Source organism: Ceratosolen solmsi, unplaced genomic scaffold (genome assembly GCF_000503995.2).
Source record: "Ceratosolen solmsi marchali unplaced genomic scaffold, CerSol_1.0 scaffold93, whole genome shotgun sequence".
NCBI lineage: Eukaryota > Metazoa > Arthropoda > Insecta > Hymenoptera > Agaonidae > Ceratosolen > Ceratosolen solmsi.
In genome coordinates, this window is record NW_011948453.1 from 622,569 (window position 1) to 644,994 (window position 22,426).

The window sequence follows — 22,426 nt, forward strand, 5'->3', positions numbered from 1 at the left end:
AATTCGATCTTTTACTGAGATACTTTATGATACTTATTTTATTTTAAATATTATTAATGTTGATCAAGCAGTATTGAACAATTTTATATTTAATATTATCAACAAAATTTAAGATAATCCTATAAAGCTTGAACTTGATGAGATCAGTAAGCAATCATAAACAAGATTTCATAAATTATTTTTCACATTTTGTATCTTATTTTAAACAATAAAGTAATAAAGATAAAAAATTAGCGATTTTGTTAGTAACTCGAGACGTACCTCCCGAGTGCTTTTTGACATTTATAATATTTACCAAAATTTATTAATCTACATAAATACACAATATGTAGAAATAAAAATATAAAAATGATGCCTAAATAGGCTTACATGATAGACCCTCATGCTTTATCATTGTTATTACATACAACGAAGGCATTATGGATCTTAATCCACATTTCGTAAGGCTTTATATGCTCTAATTCGTACATAAAACAATATGCAAAAGATTTCAAACATAACCTATAATATAAATTAAGATGCGTGCCGCATTCATATACACTCGTGCGCGTGCAAGCAGTCGTACACAAACAATTTATACAACAGCCCCTATTAACTGTATTAAGGGTATAAAGTTTATAATATAAAGTTTAATAGATAATTGTTAGTTTTAAAGTATTTATTTACTTTAAAACTAACAGAATTTTTAGTAAAATCTCATATAATTAACAAATATATGTATTATATATTTTTTAAATTATTTCAAGTCTCAATATAATCTTATTTTTCGTTACTTTACTCATATTTACATATATCCACGATTTTCGTTATATAGTATCGTTACTAATTAAAAACCAATATTATATTGTTGATACATTAAATTTGTAATCAATAAATTCTTAATGTCTTTGTACTTCTTTACATTATATGTACAATTATTTTGTTAACAATATAAAAATAAATCATTAAATAAAAAGGAATTGAGTCTCACACGTGTTTGCTTTTATACTTTATATATAAATGTTAGAATATGAAAATATTGTTATCGAATTTGGAAACTTAAAATTCTTATTGTTGTTTATTAGCTTTATAAACAGTATGGATGGCAAAACTGATAAACTAACCTCTGGCTACGTTCAGTTTTTTTCATGATTCCCTTTTTATAATACTGACGAATACTGCGACTAAGTTTATCATAGTTCATAGCCGGTCGATTTTTGCGTTTACCCCAGAGCCTGGCCACACGTACTGAGTCTTCAATTTTAAATATACCTTTATTTCGATCAAGCCATCGTATACATGAACCATGAATACTTGGACATTGAAGAAGTTCTTTCAGAAACTGCCAGAGATGAATGTGTGAGCCGTTACTACGAATTTTATTGTTTTCCCTGTTCCTAATACTTGTTTCTATAGAGCTTATTTCATCTTCATCTACAACAAAAAATGTCATGCATTTTATTTAAACAATATAATAAAAAATTTTTAAAATTCAAATATTTATACATCTTGTTTAACAAAGCCCATAAAGTATTTTATTTTGTTTTATTTTATTTTGAAATTAGTCATTTTAATTGTATTTATTCATTTGAATAAATTGTCTTAATAAACAGTTTCTTATATTATTTATAATTTTTATATATGGTCTCAAAGTTATTGATCTCAATCAAATTATGAATTATATCATTTCATGTATTAATAATTTAATTTACAAAATCTATTATCAAGTGAATTTGTATATTTCGATTGGAATGACTTTAAATCTTTACATTACTAATGCTTAATCTATTGGTCGAACAAAATTTAATAAAACTCCATAATATTCTATTAGATTTTTTTTAGAACTTTTATTTATCAAATTTAAAGTCGCATCTATTATACACATTATAATCAATATTTATTTAGAATATATAATATAACAATAAATTTTTATTACCTGATTATTTTAATAGAAGCTGTATTAGAATATAGAACTATAATAGAAATTATAGCGGTATTATAATTATTACAATAAATTATTATAAATTTATTATTTACATTAAATGATAATGTAATAACGATAATTTGTAAATTTAATCTATGATTCAAAATTAATTTTTCTTTATCTTTTAATAATTATGTTCATTATTATAATTATAAAATGTATTATTTAATCATAAATACACACACATATATATATAATATATATATAAAAATTTTAAATAATATATATATTATTACAATTATAAAATACTATTATAAAATTATACATATGTATATAATAATATAATAATAAAGATTCATATATTTTTATTTTAAAAGTATATTTGAAACAGACCATCGGAATAATCCATATTACATGAATCTTTCATATTATCTGAGATACAACTCGCAATCGATGGAGAACTACCGATATTATCAGAACACTGTAGAACACTCATAGAAGTCCCAGATGTTGCCAATGTATTTCTTGGTGATTCCTCAACAGCTGCTTTCCAGATTTCCAATTGAGCATGTAGCATACTGCCACACTAAAAAAGTTTTTGAAGATGGCTTTAATAAAATTTGAATTAAATTTATATGTTTTAAATAATTATTTAATTTCTAAATTGAACATTGAGATTACGAATATCATTGTATTGTTACGTAATTTTCATTTTATAAATATATTGAAATACTATTATTTGTTGATTATAAGTTTATGATTTTTAATGCATATAAATCATTTAAATAAAAAAACTGATAAAGTTAATAATATTATAATTACTAGTTATAATAACTATTGTGCAAATTATGCAAAATTAATTACAATTTACTTCGTTAAACATATTAATATTGCTAAAATATACTGTTAAAACATTTATTTTTCTGTCATAAATGTTACATGAATATTGTAAATATTTAAAATATTTACTTTTAAGTGAATATTGAATTTCGATTACTGTAACAGATTAATGCAAAGTTTATTCTTTATCTTATTTAAAAGAAAACTTATTGAGATACTGTAAATTATATTTACATAATTATATTTACAAATAAGGAATTTAATAGTTTGACTGAATATAGCTTAAAATAATATACTACATAAGTTTAAATAAAATTTGTAAATAGTGATCATATTAGTAATATATTTAAAATAACTAAAAATTGCATATGTAAGTTAGATTTGCTAAAATTTCTCTATGACTAGTCATTAGTAGTTAAGACGAACGTTCGACAATAAAATTACATTGGATATAGTATATATCTTATACCATAATAGTATTTATATTTTATTGAATAGTATAAATCTTGCAGTGTTATTTATCTAATGAATTTTTTTGTTTACTTTTTTTATTGACTATTTTGATTACTAGTACATTCAATATTTACTATTAATAATTAAATATTCCATTTAATATTTAATAACAAATTGTTTAAAAAATATATCTATTTTATAAAAAATGTTGTAAATCCTAATAAAAGCAAAATTTCTTAATAATACTAATGTCTATCTGACAAATAATTAAGCAAATTAATAATGTAAACATTAATAAAGATTTGATTTTTGTACCTATGCAGTTGGAAAGAGAAAATATAGAATATATAAAACATAGAGATACACGTATGAGAACTAGAATTTCCCGATCGTGCGCCTCGCATCGATACATCGTCTTATTATTATACACTGCCAAGAGAAAGCAGTCGCGACGTGCAGTGCGATATCGCGCAACATGGTTGACCCACTTTTATCTTTGCTTATTCTTGCGCCTTTCTTACTATACAAATTTTCAAGTAATTTTATAAAAGATAATTTTTTAAAGGTCCAACATATGATTCCCTTTAATGGAAATGGTTTTTATATTTTATTACGATACCTATAATGAACAAAAAATTGAGAAATAATACACATTACAAATTTTGAAAAATAATCTACATTTTAAGATTTTTTTTTAAATCATCTTAGGTTAATATTGCTGTTATTTTTTGATTTTATATTTTAACTTTTTATATATTATAATATTGAAAATTCAATTCTTTATTTAAAAATTATCAATAAATTATTATCATTTATTTTTTAATATAAACAATAAATTATCTTTTTAATTAAATATAGTTTTATGACATTTACATTTATATATTTCTAAACAATCAAATATTAAATCTTATGCTTACTTTGAAAGTATGAAAAGTGTACCAATGTGTAAATTAAGACAATTATTAAGATTAATAATATTTAATATAGGTATTTTGAGCATATTTTTCAATTTATAATTTATATTCAAAGACTATCAGAAGACGTAATAAAAGTATTATTAATGTTTATAATTGTTACGTATCAGCACCGAAGAAAAGAAATCATTTACATTAGAAACGTGAATATTTCGATACAAGTGAATTAAAAATTACATATTGTATTTTCAAAATAGAAAATTTAATTGAAAAATTGAATTTAAAAATCTGATATTATATGTTTATCTAAGTATAAATATTACACAATAAATTGAAGAAGAATATGCTTATTTCTTATTAGATATATAGTTCGTTCCTTTATAAAGTTTTTTAGAAAATTGTATATACTTACTTAATAAATTTTCATTAATATAATTCAATTCACTATTTTTAATTATAAAGTATTATTTCTATTGAATAATAAAATATATTACACTTTACATAATAAAATATTTATTAAGCTATAGATTATTTAAAAAGCTTGGAGTTAGGTATAAACAGCGTCTTATGTTAAGCTAAACTACATACAATAATATTATAATTTACTTCAAAAAATATTAAAAACCAAAATTTATATTAATAAAAATGTATTATTATTAATTAAATTAATAAAGTACTATGAATATTTGATCGCTTCCTGTTTTGTCGTATTTTCATTATTAAGATAAAATCCGAGAAATAGACAAGTGCCTTAAAATTACAAATAAAAAACGGTAAGGAATGTTGCGTATTCCTGTTGTTGATTGCATGCATCTATTCGCTGCAAGAAAAGACGTCATACTTGATCAGGGATTTCCCGGAAATTCACTTTCACTACAGCAGACTAAAACACATATGTACGTATGTCGCCGAAGTTTTTCTTTATAGTTGCTACTAATCATTTGGAAAATGGTGTCTTTTATATATTTTAATAGATGAAGTCTTATAAATTTTAAATATTTATAAGTTTATTGAGTGAGTTCCAGATAAAAAATGGTTTATATGGAAATAGAATAATATATTTTGTTTGGCCAAATTTCAATTTAATTATGATATTACATATTATAGATAATGAGATAAAAAATATTTATTACCGTTAATTTAATTCATCATTATTTTAAACTTCTAATTTAAATGATATAAAAAATAATTCATTAAATTTATTTTCCGTTATTAATACTTCAAATAATTACTACTTATTCTACGTACAACTAATTAAATAATTAATTAGTAAGTTCACATATAGAATGTTATTATTTAAAAATTTTTTTGTTTATTTTAAAAAACTGATATTTAAATATGTATTCAAATATTATTCGATCGAGTATAATATTCATTTACTGATTATTTGTTTAAAAAATACTTAAAAAATCCAATAAAAATATTATATAAATTTTTTTCTAACTGTGTTTATAAATGAAATTGATAAGGTTATAGTAATATCTTGTGAATTCGTATAAAAATGAAAATGCATGTAACTTTATCTTATATTTATTTATATTATATATATAATAATTAATGAATATTGATTATTCTTTTAGTTCTAAATTATTTACACAAATATTTTTCGTGAATAAATAATTAGAATAAACATTTCGTACAATAATATTGTTTACATTTTCATCTTTTATTTAACATACATACAGAATTGAGTAATTATTAATGAAAAAATAAATAAATAATACGAGAATATGTATACATATATTTTGCATAGTTGATTGCAATTAAATGTAAGACAATATTTTTAATATAACTATTAACATATATTAATAATTTTATAATATATAATGTTTGCAAAAAAATAAAGTATTTGAATAAAAATGTACCTCAGGAGCTCTTTGACAAAATTCTTCTTCTGTAAAAGTAGCTAAAGTCAAACCATCTACTTTAAAACGATCCAATGATACTAATGGTAACTGCAATTGTCTTTTAGCCCACTGTACCCAAGCTGCGACATCTGACATACTCCATCGATGGGGTTCTACAATAAATTTTAGATGATTTAAAATAATTTATTATTTTATATTTTTAATTTAATTAAATACAAATAGTTTGTAACAATAGTATTTTGATGATTGAAAAATCTGATTAAAAATTTTTCCATAATTGACTCATAAAAATAGTTTACTAATTGTTATTATTACTGCAACTAACATTAGATAATTTTAGCGTTGAATTTTGAAAATTTTTGTAATGATGAAATATTACTAAAAAATTTTTAAATATACTTTATAAATAATTAAAAGTTATATATTTATAATATTCAACTCTAACAAATAATTATACAACTTTATACACGATATACATCGTTGTATGACTATTGACATATTCAAGTTTTAAATATAGTAAAACTTTTGTAAATTTTATATTAATAAATATATTTTGATTTATGAAAAATACAAGTTATTTTTATAAGAAAAGTTAATGCAAAATAGTAATAAAAATTGTACAAATATCTTATAAATAATATATAAATCTAATTTAAAGTTTTTTTAACTTTAAAAATCAACAGCAGAAGAATTAAATAAGAAACATACGAGCAAAAAATATTTCAAATAGATGTCTAAATAAATGTAAAAATCGAACTATTGCACTAGTATTTGTAATTATCCAGAAACATTTATAAGTTCTAGTAGAAATTTAGGCACTTTACATAGAGAGAAATATTTATAACAAAAAATAATACTATAGATTATAAAAATACAAAGATTTATAAAATGATATTTTTATAATACTTTTTTAAAAGTAATAATGTTTCAACCAAAAACATAGATAAAGAAAATTTAAAATACTTTGATTAATTTACATGTAACTAAAAAATGTTATTACATAGAGTAAAATTTAGCTCATTTTTATCCATAATTAATATTAAATAAGTAAATATAATAATTTATCATTTAATTAATTTTACATAATTAAGTTTTTGATTTGCTATTAATAGCTAAACTTTTGTATCTTATAATTTTGGATATATAATAAATATATCGTTATACGAAAGTTTTGTTAGATTTAAAATACATTATTTATTTAAAAATTCAATAGGATTTCGATTAAAAATATATAACTATATTAATAGAATATTCCACATTTTATAAAATGAAGAAACAAATATTTAGTATTTGTAAAAACTTTGTAAACATAAATTTAAAGAATTAAATACAACTTGCTTTCTATGTTAAAAGAATGAATATGGATAAATACAAACTTATTTGGTAAGACTTTCCTAAATACTTATTAAAAATTATTTTTAAAATATTAGTTAATGTATGAATTATGACAATAACAATTATAACATTGTAAGAAATTCACCGCCGAAAAGTATCTGTTGCGAGATAGATTTGATTACCAAAAAAAAAAAAAAAAAAAAAAAGGGAAAACTAAATATTCTACTATGTCAATGAGACTTATATTAAATTAGCAAAACTGAAATGAAATATAATAAAGGATTTTCAAAAATGAATTGAAAACTTGAACATTTAATACTAGAAAGTATATTAAAATTATTCATGATAAATGTTGTACATGTACAAATGTTTTCATATTATTGTAAAATTAAGAATTGTACGAATGTCGTTAATAGCGAATATAATGCAACATATTAGTCGTATGCAAATAAGATTAGAAAAAAAAATATATATACAATAAATTTTTCGTACATGCAATAGTAAACCCATCGTTAGTGTGCAAGAAGTGTTGTACTGATGGATAGCATGCTATAAGGTGTTAAATTTTGATGAATATCACATATTTTACTTTTATTATTGAACGTCTTATCAACAGTCAAAGTTACAATAAATATTAACAATAACATAAAAATAAGAAATGCTGCTAGTATTTCGTAATTACCTGCACAAAATTATATTTATATTTTTATTACTTCTTTATTTATAGTACCGAAAGTAAAATGAATATTTAAAGTAAAGATAATATTATTTAATAAATGTTAATGTTATACGACTTTTTCATTTATCTTTTGATCTGCTCAATAGCAATTAAATATAAACTCGTATTTTAATAATTTAGTACATAGATTTATTATCATAAAAGTTTAATTATAAATTACTAAATAAGAAGGAAATTCGACAACTCACAGACATTTCAGAAAGAATTTCAACATTATAACTTAATGGATGATTCTTTGTAAATTTTTCTTATTAATTTATAATATTAATTCAAAATAAATTGATGGAATATGAAAAATTAAAAAAAATTTTTTTTATAATATGAAAACTCTTTTAAAATATTTGCAATATATAGTTTTATATAAAATAACATACATTAATTTACAAAATTAACCCACCAGGATGTATGCCAAGAGCCACGCAGGTATTATCGAAGTCTTTTTGCAATTGTTGAATAGCCAAATTCAATACTGGTTCTATCTGTTCGCACGCTAGATCTTCAACGCACTCACCAGATTCGGCCATATCTTCAACAAAACCAGTTCCAACTGTACCAAAATCAATAGGTCTTAGATTGTACCTGCGCTGAAAACTCGTATCTCTAAGAACTTCCCTGAGTAGTAGATGGTCACCCTTTGATTCAGGATCTTCTTCAATTATATCTTTTGAAGTATTAAAATCTTTTGATTTACCTGTTTTGATCAGTATGCTACTCTCATTATTTTGGCGGTTTGGTATAATAGTACATTTCGTATTATAGAATAGGAGGTCACGTAGTGAGGTTTTATCATAATCTAAAACAGTAGCTGATGAAGAAGCTATTGATGAGTTAGAACAATTTGAAGCCAAAGATGAAGTAGAAGATGAATATTGGGAGAAATTAATATCTTCTTTAAAAAGAATCTCTTTCAGTAAAGGATTGGATTGTTCTTTTATAGGAAAGAAATCGGCATCGAGTGCATTGTAAATATCTTCTTCTGTTCTAGGAGGTGTACAAGGTACTGTACAATCTGTAGAATCTGCTTTATAACCTAAACTTTCTGCGAGAATTCTAAAATAATATTGAGAATGACAAAAATATGGAATTTTTATTTATTTATTAATATATTAAGGATTTATTTATTGGTTAATCATCTCTTTATTAGTACTAGTTTATTATGATTGTCAAATAATTCATAAGACCCTTTCAACATCCTCAATTTAATACTTCGTGTTATTTTACTTTTTAAATTAGAAACGTTAAATGTATTTATTAAACATGCTGTATATATTTATTTAAATGATGGTTATATCTATATTTAGTTGGTAAAAGTTATTAAGATATGTTTTTATCGAACTTAATTTAAATAATGAATTTGATAGAGATTGTCAATTGTTTAAATAGCTTAGGATTTTCGTTACTATGGTATAATAAATATTGTTTATAGTAAGCACTATTAATATCTTTTTTTAAATGAATATTTTTATTTATTTCATTTACAACATAAAATTTCATATTTCATACTTTATAAATTTATGTGTCTCCTTCTATTTTATTAAATTATCATAAAAACATTTAGAATTTTACTTTAATTTAAATAATATAATGCTACATTAGATTATGTATGTAAAATTACATAATTTTTCAGAGTATTTTATTGTTATTGATTAATATGGAAAAAAACATAAAATAACGATTTTAATAATAAAAATTTATCAAAAATAATTTTAATTGTAGTTATCATATATTTGAAAACCTTTATAGTACTTAAAGCAAAAAAAGAGGAATAATAATAAAATAATTTGTATTTTGTTAAAAATCAAATATCATACTTATATATTAAGTGATAAATTGCATTTAGTAGATAGAATGAAGAAATTTTAACGTAACTATAATTGATATTCGTTTATGGATTTAATATTTTCCAATTTGAATTTCATATATAATAAATGAAAATGTTCTTACCTAGATTCATTAAGTATAGTAAAAAGATCCCAACTTTTTTCTCTAATGACGGGTTGCTTAGTAATAGTGATCGCTGGCTCAGGACTTGTAGGATAGAGCTGAGCACTTTGTGGACTTTGAGGTACATAATAGGGGCTTGCAGGGTAAACTGGAGAGGCGTCACGTGCATAATTAGGTGATATTTCACCACTTAAGCAAGGATATGGTGGGCTGGAGTATGTATAAGTTGGTGAAACAGATCTAGAGGAACAAGCTTCTTGTTTTATTTGAGTTGGCTTAAGGTTACCACATCCAACCTGCAGAAGATGATTTGATATCATAGTTGTATTCGTGATAGTGTAATCATCCGACAGTAATGATAAATCAAATTGGAAAGTGCTGTACTCGAATGCCGATGATAAGCCAACAGCCGTTGGTACGGTTTGCGGCATCTATGGCAAATAAAAACCAACCTTTGTATGCCAGAATGTTTGAAATTTATAATAGTGTATATTTTATTTAAATTTAAAGTTTATTTAATATATTTTCTTTTAATAAATTTATATCTATGCATTAGAGAGTATTAAATGATATATTTATAAATTTCGTAACATAACTTTATTCGATAAATAAATAATGATATATGGTTCCAAATTTATTTAATATTTATGTTATTTCAAGTGTTGATAATATCGTTGAAAGAACTTATGTTTTAAATAGTAGGGTATTATTATTATTATTTTAAAATTATTTAATAAAAAGTTTATCAAAGTCTTTGTTATTAGATTATTCAATTTTTTAATTTATTCAGTAATAATTTATATCAAAATTCTATTTGTATATTTTATATTTAAATTATAATAAGAACACATTAAAATTAAAAATTAACAATTATACATTTCTATTATTGGTAATTATGTACTATTTTAAATAAGAATAATTAGAATCTTGAATCACTCTAAAAATACTAAGTATGTAGGTCATAATATTGACAAGAATACATAAAAAGAAACACTGCTATTTTTTTATATTTTACTTTAAAATGTTTAGAATAATCAACAATTAATTAATGATAAGGTAATTGATGCCTTCCGTTAACTAATAATTATTTTACAGTCAACATCAGAAAAAAAGAGAAATCAGAAATTAATATGTATGTATATATAAAGAGGAATATAAAGAGGAAGGAAAAGAATTCAGAAAGTTACGAAATGTTAAATTAGGAGATTTTAATTAAAGGTGAATAGGAAAAAAATGAATTGCTAAAGAACTTCTATAAGTTATATATTGTGTACAAATATATAGTACATTTTCCAAAAATGAAAGACTTATGAAGTTAATACGAAGACAGAAATCTGTTATAAATTAGATATAAAATTGAACAAAGTAAAAAAGAAATTTCAATTGCATTTTATTTCATAATACAATTTATTTTAATTAATTCATGTCAAATCTTTTATTCATTATTTAGAAAAATATTTCAAATTATAGACAGTTACATAAAATATATATTATATTTACAAAAATTATTTAGAAAATAAGTGATAAAGCTTTATAATTTGTATATATATATTACTTTCTTGTGAATTAAAAGTGAATTTTAAAGATTTAAAAAGTATTTATATATTATTTCAAAGTATTGAAATTATTTTTAATGTTAGTAGTACATTACTTAAATTTTGTTATCTATTACATAGATCATTGAAGCGTTGATGTCCAACGAATAATTAAAATAATAAAGTAAAGAAAATATATAGTTAACATAGTTTTGAACAAGGGATGTATTTAAAGTATAAAATTATAATCATAAAATAAGTATAGGTAAATAATAAATTGGAAAGGTTCTATAACATAATTGATATATTGATATTTTCAAATATATTTGAAAAAAACACTATTTGATAGAAAGTGCTAAGCTCTCCCATTCGCCCCTGCACTTTCGCAGTCATTCGCCCACCAGCACTCTCTCTCTCTCTCTCTCTTTCTCTCTCTCTCTCTCTCTCTCTCACCCTCTCTTTCTGCCTTTCTCTAACATACCTGTCATTCTATCAATCTATCTATTTATCGACCTATGTATTTATATCTATCTATCTATCTATGTATCTATCTATCTATCTATTTATCTATCTATCTATCTCTTTCCTTTTTGACACTTGACCTCAGCTTCAGTTTGTTACGCTTTGTAAGCCCATTATCTGAGCATGCTCACCAAGAAAATCGAGCTCAAGAGTTCCCAAGACGAACACCATTGAGTTTAAGTTTATCTGCTTGTGTGGATTCATCCTCACTGACATCCTGATGTTGCACCCTGCAAAGGTCGAGAAGAGAGGGGAAAAAAAGTCAGAAAGGAGGCAAAAGTCAAACAGTCGAGAAAAAAGGGAAAAGAGGGTGAGAGATAAAACATCAGATTGTGAGAATCGCATCTACAAGAAACAGGCGTTATTGCATAAGTTAAATAATAAATAAATTTATTTGCTCTTATAATAATTTTTTTAAATAAGCAGATTCATAAAAACATACACGATATATACAATATAGATTAAAGGATTCATTAACAGACGTAATTGATATTACTAATCAGCAATATAAATATTTAAGATTTTGTAGGAGAATAGGAATTATTATATATAAAGTAAATCATCCTTTCGACTTCTACAAAGAAAATTCATATTCAAAATAATACATACATATACAGCTTTTTATCTTGAATTACTATTAGATTATATTTAAATAATTTTAGTAGTTATTTGAAAATAGACTAAACGACTCTAAAACATACTTTTTACTAAATTTAGAGATATTTATAATATTGTGTTGAATTTAATATATTGTCATTTATTATTATAACAAATTATTATAATATTATACTATATTATTATTATTATTATTTCTTTATAAATACTTTTAACGCTTCAGAGTATGATTATATTATAATATTCTGTGATATGATGATAAACTAAGTCCATATTGTTTAAAGAATGGAAATATAATTTTATATATATGTAACAACAAATAAGAACGTTAGTTGTTTTAATATTTTGTATTATAAAATAACATGTGTAGATAAATCATTAAATTCACAATAAATTATTTAATTATTAAATTAAATTATATTAATTTAGAACATTAATATATTAATTTCACACTTCTAATAAACAGGTTAGATTGAATTAGAATAATAGAACTTTTTATTTTTAATTAAAATATAATTTTTTATTTATTACAAGCTATATATATATATATATATATATATATATAATAGAATAATAAGTACATTTGACTAATTATTTTTCAAAAAGAAGCATTTTGATGTAATGAAAGTGAATTGTATATATTTTTAAACATGTTTTTCTTTATATTTTTGATAAAAAGAAAAACTGTTATTGTCGTTAATTATTATTAATGATATAAGTGATACGGTAACAAAAATGGTATGCATTTATGTATTTAATTTTAATTATTATATTTATTTATTATTCATTTACTACATTTATTTTGTTTTATTTTTTAACTTATATATTTATGATATTTTTATTTAGAAAAATCGATTTTAATAATCTCTTATTCCATATACACGCGATATATTCTTAATACATTCTTTTAATTCATATATGATATCCTTAACCTGTAATAAATCAATGTCTTAAAAATCAATTCTTTTATTTCAAATAAATTAAAGAATTATTTTAAATTAGATAAAATGTGTAAGAAAAATAATATATTTAATAATATTTAAGTTTTAGAAAATTCAGTAATACATTAAAGTAATAATTTTGAAAATTTATTTTACAAAGACAGTTTTGTAATGAATTTATATAAAATATTTGTAGTATTTATCATAGTTCTACAATATATTAAAAAAATCTTATTTACGATTGTACCATTAGTAGCAAATAAAGCAATAAAAAAATCTTTAAAAAATATATCAGAGTAATTGCATCATATAAGCATTACAAATTACAAATAAAAAAGTATTTCTTAATAGAAAAATTCTGGACAGTGCTATTAATTTAACAATAAATGTAAATCTATCTAAATTTATCAGACTTTCTCACCTCATAAGTGAAAATTTAATTTCTAATAGACACTATTTTAAGGATCAATTGCAAAAGATTTTTCAAGCATAATATATTATATTTACTTATGTTTATATTTATTATTTTTGAATATATAATTTATTGAAAGCAAATAAGATTTGTTTATAAAATGTTTCTCAATAATTTTATGTATATTGTATTTATATTAATAATAAAGCTATTCTAAGACGATTGTAACTATTCTGAGATAATCACCATTATTATTACAAGATATATTATAATATAAAGAATCAAAATTATTTGATTTATAAAATTCTTTAAACATTTTATATTTAAGTTATGAATAGCACGTCAGATTTCGTAAAAATCAACCGAATTTAAATAAAAGTGTTATCCTTTATTCTATTATAACATCCTGATATATAGCATTTGCTATCGATGTACATCTATTCATAGTAAACTATATTTTACTTTTTCCTTCGTCCTATAAATGATGCAAGTTTCAGTTAATCTTCATAATATAATTTAAAAAGATAAAAAATTACATCAATATTAAAAAAAGAGATATATAATTATCTTGATAAAAATGAATAATATTCTTAAAAAATTGCAGAAATTTTCTGTACCACTTAATAGATTTTTTTAAATCGATTATTATTGATTGCTTAATAGTTTTTTAGATTTTATTGAATTTATTCATTAGTAAAGTATTTTTCTAGAAATATGATTTATTTATTATTACTTTTTGTTTTTAAAATATTTGTGTAAAAACTTTTAAAATATTAATACATTAATTTTTAATAGAATTTTTAAAATATTTTAATTATTATTGTTTTTAAATCTTGAAAATCTGTAAATTACATGTAATAATATTTTCTGAATTATAAAAATTTTAATTTTCAATCATTATTTATACGTTTAAATTTTAGTTACATCATTTTTAAAAAACAATGATGATATAGGTTTAAGAATATTTAAATGGTTTATAAGTTTAAGCATACGTAATCGTTTCGTTTAAGCATACGTAATCGTTATGTCAATATAAAGAAAAGAAAAAATATAATATTCAGAATCTTCTTAACTTTATAAAATAAAAATTAAAGTAGACTGAACATTCTATAATACGTTTTTCGTGTTGATCTTATTTACGAGGGTAAGAATATTTATCTATTTTAATATACATGAGAACAGCCTGCGCAGTTTATTTGGAATACTGTTCAAGTTTTGAGATTGTCTTTTTATGTCGAATATAAAAATATGTAATATAAAGGGATTAAAACGTAAAGGGATTTTTTAAATATAGGAATATTCTTAAACTCTACAATTGCTTGAAATTTAAATTAAAAAAATTATCCTCTAGCATTATTTAATTTATTTCTCTATTTTTCATTTACAAATAAAATTCGACTTGATATAGAATAGTATTTATTGTATATTGAATCTTATAATAAATAAATTAATAAACGTTTTAAATTTGATCGTGAGATATACTAAACATTCTTTTTCAAGGAAAATGATCGAAAACGATGTACGATGGTAAATGATGCTGTTTCTTATTAGACAATTTCCTTGATGTGGAATTAGAAAGAATATTTATTTTTCAAATTTTATTAAGAATGAATGGAGAACTAGGCGAAGTATAGCTTATTTGACTATACAATGTATTTGGATAACTGCAATAGAAATAGTTTCAATTTCTATTAAATATAAGAATTTTGATTAGGGAATATTGTCAAAATTGAATAAATATCTTTTTATCAATATTTCAATATTCATAAAACTGACAAGTACAAATAAATGTACTTAATAATAATTTTTTATTTTATACATGCAGAATGATTTTTCATTTATAATATACTGCTATTTGTTTATATTCGTATATATTCTAATATGTATTTTCTTATATAACAACTAATTTTTTTTTTTATTTTTATAAATTTTTATTCAAGTGTCACTTAGGAATCTTAAACGAAATGAAAGAGTTTTTGAATTTTAGGCAATAAATACTAAATAAAATCGAATTTAGTTCGAAAGTTATTGAGCTAATTATTTCTGATAATTAATCTAAATCGAAATTGTAAGGCACATATGGAGTAACTTCTGCACTGTATCGACATTATTTGAAATAATTTATTAATTTAAAATATATTCGAATAAAATTTAATTTAAAAACAATTAAAAATTAAAGAATTAAAAATATTATAATAAATTAAAATTATTTAAGAACTTACAGTATTATATATATTATAGAAAATATTCTATATTTTCTACTACAAATTAAAAAAGAAGTAGAAGGAAAAATAAGATAATTTTTTACTGTAATATGTAATTAAAAAGATATATTGTGTATATATTTCAAGTTTTATTACAATATATATACATACATTGTAATATATTTCAAGATATATTGTTTTTTAAATAGTTTATATATTAGTAATTATTATATTTACATTATTTTGTTATTATTATTTTATTTTTACGTATGAAGCATATTCTTTGCAATAAAAAAATTTATTTTTGGAAATCATTTTTCCCTTTAAATTTGTGTTTATGAAATATTATTACAAATAATTAATTTAGTATTTTATATAATATTATGTAGAATTTTCTTTTCATATTGTATAATCTGAAATAGGGTAATTTTCGTTTCCTCAAGAAAGCGTGACACAACTTTTTAATTGAAACCATTAGATATTTATTATTGCTCTCCATCACAACATATGTAATTTTTATCAAAATTTTATTTATTGTTTAAATATAATTTTCTGATTTAATTATTAAGTATATTGATGAATACCGTCATTTTCTGGAAAATAAGATACCAAAAATTGCAGACTTATAATAAACAATTCAAATTTAATATTTTTATTTATATTCATTATGAGTTTTTTTTTTAATTTAATCTATGTTAATAATTTAATGATTAAATAAAATAATTTAATCCAAAGTATACGAAAAATATATAATAATTTTTTCCAAAATAAAAATGCAAACTGGACGATGTATTATAATAAACTACAATTTTTTAAATCATTCAAGAAAATATGTTAGTATCTAAAGACTAATTAACAGCATTTATTAATAACGAATAATTAATATAAGTAATATTTCATAACAAATTTATCTAATACGCTTTTAATAAAAAGAGACAAAAAGTAATATAAAGAACTGTTATTGTGTAACATTTAACTTAATCATGTAAAAAATAAAAATAGCTGTAAAAAAGAATATTAGTCTTTATTTACTTAATCAAAAGAGATTTAAATTAAATATTATTTTAATTAAATACTACATTTTCTAACAGTGTTAAAGTAAAGTATTTAATAATAAATTTTAAAATCGAATTTGTAGAGAAACTGGAATAAAGGACGGAAAAAATGCCCAAAATCATAAAAATAAATTTCCACAGTTTTAAATTTTACATTTTGACAGTTTAAATTTAAAAAACTCTTATTTCCTTCGGTATTATATATGCAATATAGTTAAAAAATGTTCTGAGATTTATCAGTTTTGTGGTTCATTCTTTGCAATGATATTATTTTTATACATTATCAGTATCAAATTTGATCACAAATGGTTGAAGATGATTAACGATCTTGTTAAAAGATGATGAAATATATATTAAATATTAAAGATTAGACACCAAGTTAAATTAAATTATTAATTAAAAATATTCTATAAATTATTGTATTTTAATACTTTTAACATATAATTCGTAAATTTCACAATTAATATCCCATGTATATAATATATAGTCAAATCGATGTATATATATATATAAATTATATAAATATATATATTGAAAATTAAAAATTTATTTAAAAATATTTGTTTCTATTTTAGATAGTACACAATATATAAATACAAAACAAAACACATACCATATAAAAATATATAAAAATGAGTTTCAATTTTTATAATTCATGTACAATTTAGTTAAGGTATTTCATTGGGCTCGGATAGAATACAAAAATGATTAAAAAAATAATTATTATAATCATGCATTTAAATTATTTGTATGCTATTTAATTTTATATTAATAAATAGAAATTTATACAAATTATGTAGTATTCCATATATTTAAAAACTATATATGTTTATCTCTAAGAATTGTTATTATTTCTATTAATTGAACATTTCTAAATTTTTTAATTGAAATTATATTTTATAATATATTGGAATTCATTAAAATTCTATTTTAAATTATTAAATAGCTATTTTACATAAATGCACATTATAAATTATTTTAATCATTGTACTTTTTTTGTAAAATTTACTTATTATAAGTTCTTTGCATATTTTTACAATTTCTAATTTTAAATATTTTTCGATTACATAAAATAATGTTTTAATATTATAAATAAGATTAAATTTTCTTTAAGTATAGCATAATCGAAAGTTGAATGAATATAATATACATATAGTAAATTAATACATTTAGTAAGAATGTTAATCTTATTCGTTATTTATTGAAAATTGAAGGCTCAAGGATTCGAAACAACGTATTGGAGCTCATATATTTCAGACTTTACGCATTACTCGCAAAAGATTTTGAATTGTTCGTGTTTCTAATAGTTTCGTATAGTTGACGTCATTGTAGGCCAACGAGGTATCCTTTCTAATTCCAATTCTGTGCGCTTTTGTATTCAACCAGATATTAAACTTTAATTGTGAGCTAATTTTAATTCCATAGGTACCCTAAGAACTAATACCGATCGATATTGTTTAGCTAATATGGTAATAATGTAAGCATTCATTAATATCATGAAACATATTTCATTGAATTAAAATAATAAATAAATTAAATGCTCTTGTAAATTAAATATATTATGTTATCATTTATCTTCATCAGAATTTTATACGTTTAAATCTTTACATTTTAAAAATGTAGAATTATGTTATAAAATTAAAATTTTATTTGATTTAAAACATACATATGTTGTGAGTTAATCTATTAATTCAGATTGAGTTAGTAGAACTAAATGGTGATCTAATTAATTACAATTATAAAAAATTCATGTAATAATATGTATACAATTATTTTATAATTAATTCGGTGTTCGTATATTTTAATATAGTAATCAGAAACATAATCAAATGTTAGTCAATCATTGTATAAATGACAGATAAATAAATATTTTAATTTTTAATTCAAATTTGATAAATTCTTTAAAATTTATGGAAAATTCTAATGAATATTAACAGGTCATCATTATAGCATAATTATGATAATATACATATACATATATCTTTTATAAAGTTAATATATTTCATAAAAAATGTATAAATTATACAATTTTATTAAATAAAACTTTCAGGGACTCTTTTTTATGGAAAAATTATTTTTTTACATTATATGCTTACAGAAAAAATAATTATGTTGTATATATTTATATTTACTTAAAAATAGAAAAATTCAGTATATAAATATAAATTACCAGAAATTATAGTTATAAGAGTATTTGATTTATATGTATTATAACAATATTTAAAGTATGTATAATTATAAAAATTAATTTTCTAACTTAATGAAATTTATTATAAAAATTTTAATTACGGGCTTATATATTTGTAGATAAAATATTATACTTTATTTTAATAAATAATCAACTTTCGTTTGTATACAATTCTGGCTTACCTAAAATAAAAATTACTATATACTTAGTAAGAGGGTCTAATAAACAGATTAAGTCATTTATAATTATGAAATAGATTAACATTAAATTCAGACAAAATGCAATTTGAAAATGATCCTTGTAGATTATTTTTTATATTTAAGAATATTATATATTATTTTGATTGATTTCAATATTTTTGATATTTTTAATTTTCAGTCTTTAAAATCAGTTACATTTTGAATAATGAAATAAAACTACTAAAATAAGAATAAAATACAAGAATTTTCCTTTATTCGAAATATAATAACTGTTGTACATAAAAAATCAAATAGAAATGTTTCTACTTATTATTAGCCACTACAGTTTTCGCCTTAGTATTTATATAGTTTTCGATTTTGATATTTTTCAGGATGACAGTGAAATATTCTTAAAAAATTTAGAACTATTTATAGTTATTTAAATTATTATAGTTATTTCATATTAGTTATGATAATATTAATAACAAATGTAATTAATAATTAATTAGTTATTGCTAAAATATCATTAAATTTAAGTCATTTTAATAATAATTGTCATAGAATAGATTAGATAAAAACGACTACTACTAACTACTATAATGTTTAATGGATAAAAAATTTTTGTACAAAAATAATCCCTTTATATTGATGTTCAAGTAAGTTAATAAAAAACAGTTCATATTTTAATATTCACAAATATTTACAAATGGATGCGTAAACTGTTCAACTTTTCAATTAATAATTGAAATAAATATAGATAATACTATACATCCCATCACTATAAGTCAATGTAGGTTATAAAGTTTCTAATCTTTAATTAAATATAATGTTGGGATAATCTTGAAAGTTATTATATAGTATGAAGTTCCAAATTATTAAATTATAGGAATGTTATGTTTGTTTCATAATATTCTCATAATATTTTTATTCTTATATTTTTTAATTCAAATCATAATTAAATATATATTTAAAAATATTAAATATATGAATTTTATCATTTGACTCTATTTAAAGTTTATAATTCCTTTATTTACAATATATGAAAAGCTTTTAAATATAGAAAATTTAATTACAATATTCATATAATTTTTTAATATATAATTTTTATTAATCTTTATTCGATGAAGTATCTTATAAAAGTTTGATTAATATATAAAAGTTATAAAAATTCTAATAATATTGGAGAAAAAGTATGTCCAAATTGATAAATGCAAGCAAAGTAATTAATGCATAGAATATCACATAAATTGAAAATCTTACTTTGCTATTAATTTGGTCCTCGATATTTTCACAATCACTGTATGAACTTTTTAAGATACTTAATATACACTACACAGTAATGACAAACCAATGATCTCACTTTTTTGCAATAAAAAAATAATCGAATAAAATATAAAGATTAAAAGATAATGATCACCGTTACTATTTAAAAAGAACGGTATACATAAAATACCGGCCATTAATTGAGTCACGTGTTCCAGCCATAATAATCGTAGGTATTGTGACTTCGTGTAAGCTGCGCAAAAGATTGCAACTGCGTCAACTCAACTCGATTCTCTAACTTCTTCTGAAGAGTCAGAACCATGGCCACTGCTGTTGCTACTCATCCTTTGCTACCACCACCTCTTTCATTGCTCAACTGTCTTTTCCTCCACTCTACAACTACCTTTCGCTCACGCTCGAACAACTGCGATTTAAAAGAGAGAGGTACGCTATAGCAATTCCTTAGCGTGAAATTTTTCGGATGACTATAACTTCTTTCCTTATAATGCAAGTATACCTATTGATGATACTAGATTCTATATTACGATCAGATTATATATCTAATTAAAACAAACAATTTATAATAATTTCTAATTTCATTAATTATTTCATACTGCTTAAATATTCATAAAAGATAAAAATAGAATATTTATTTAAATATTTATTTAAATAGCTTATAGATAAAATGATTAACTTATTAATTTTTAATGAATAATTGTGAAATTGGAATCATATAAATTATAAATTTGATATTTTTTATAACACAAAAACTTTTTCTTAAATACAAAACATTGTTGTTAATATTTAAACTATAAAGTATCATAACTAATTAATTTACCTAAGCTATCAGTAATGTCTCTATTTTAGATTAATAAACCAATGGTAACGAATGCAAAATTATATATAATGCAATATCATTTTATAATACAATATTATAAATACATCTTTAAAATAGAAAATCAGCTATAACTGCTGTAATCATTTTTTTTAATAACATTTCTTATAAATTAAAATGATTATTACTATTTTATAAATATTAATATTTCTTCTTCGTAAGTAGCTAATAGATAAAGATAATCGGAGAAATATAATGAGAATCGTAGAAGAGGAGAGCGTGTTACTTTACTGTAAGATCGAAAGTCATGGTATAAATAAATAAATAAATGATGGAATATGAGGTGTATAGACCGCAAAAGTCTGCCTGTCATCTCCAAAATGAGATTATTTTATTTTAATCGTATTAGGGAACTATGAATTCTTATGGCTATTGGCTATAGTCTTCCTTGTAGCTAGTCAATACCACAACTCCAATGTAACAATTATTTGTGGAAAGTTAATGTAAAGAATGTATGATTTTGTATCCTGTTTATATAAAAATTATCCTTTTATATATTATTGACTAGTTGCACTGATAATCACAAGCTGAACTTATTGTTTTGTTAAATTAAAAAAAAGAACAAAAATTTAAATAGCAAAAAATAATAGAAATAAAACACTTATAAAAGTTATATTATGC

General features: G+C 21.1%; 1 protein-coding gene across 3 annotated transcripts; it reads right to left on the reverse strand.

The window, feature by feature from the left end:
- Positions 1 to 1,037: 1,037 nt before the first annotated feature.
- On the reverse strand, positions 1,038 to 21,319 carry Ets98B (DNA-binding protein Ets98B). Of its 3 annotated transcripts, XM_011505230.1 has the most exons (7): positions 20,908 to 21,319; positions 12,185 to 12,283; positions 9,997 to 10,427; positions 8,450 to 9,102; positions 5,976 to 6,130; positions 2,297 to 2,489; positions 1,038 to 1,413 (listed from the first exon to the last, which is right to left on the reverse strand). In XM_011505230.1, exons 3-7 carry the CDS (start codon positions 10,425 to 10,427, stop codon positions 1,067 to 1,069), a joined length of 1,779 nt encoding a protein of 592 aa, XP_011503532.1. In that variant the 5' UTR covers positions 12,185 to 12,283; positions 20,908 to 21,319; the 3' UTR covers positions 1,038 to 1,066. The 3 variants fall into 3 exon arrangements, with proteins under 3 accessions (XP_011503532.1, XP_011503533.1, XP_011503531.1); XM_011505231.1 differs by lacking the exon at positions 12,185 to 12,283 and having other exon boundaries at positions 2,369 to 2,489; XM_011505229.1 differs by lacking the exon at positions 12,185 to 12,283.
- Positions 21,320 to 22,426: the final 1,107 nt, after the last annotated feature.

Bases quoted from the DNA above. Each gene is read 5' to 3' on its own strand.
- Ets98B (XM_011505229.1), bottom strand. From the start codon at position 10,427: ATGCCGCAAACCGTACCAACGGCTGTTGGCTTATCATCGGCATTCGAG. The intron at 2,490-5,975 runs GTACATTTTTAT...AAACTTTTTTAG, and splicing joins TTTGTCAAAGAGCTCCTGAG to TGTGGCAGTATGCTACATGC. The intron at 1,414-2,296 runs GTCTGTTTCAAA...TTTTTGTTGTAG, and splicing joins TAATATGGATTATTCCGATG to ATGAAGATGAAATAAGCTCT.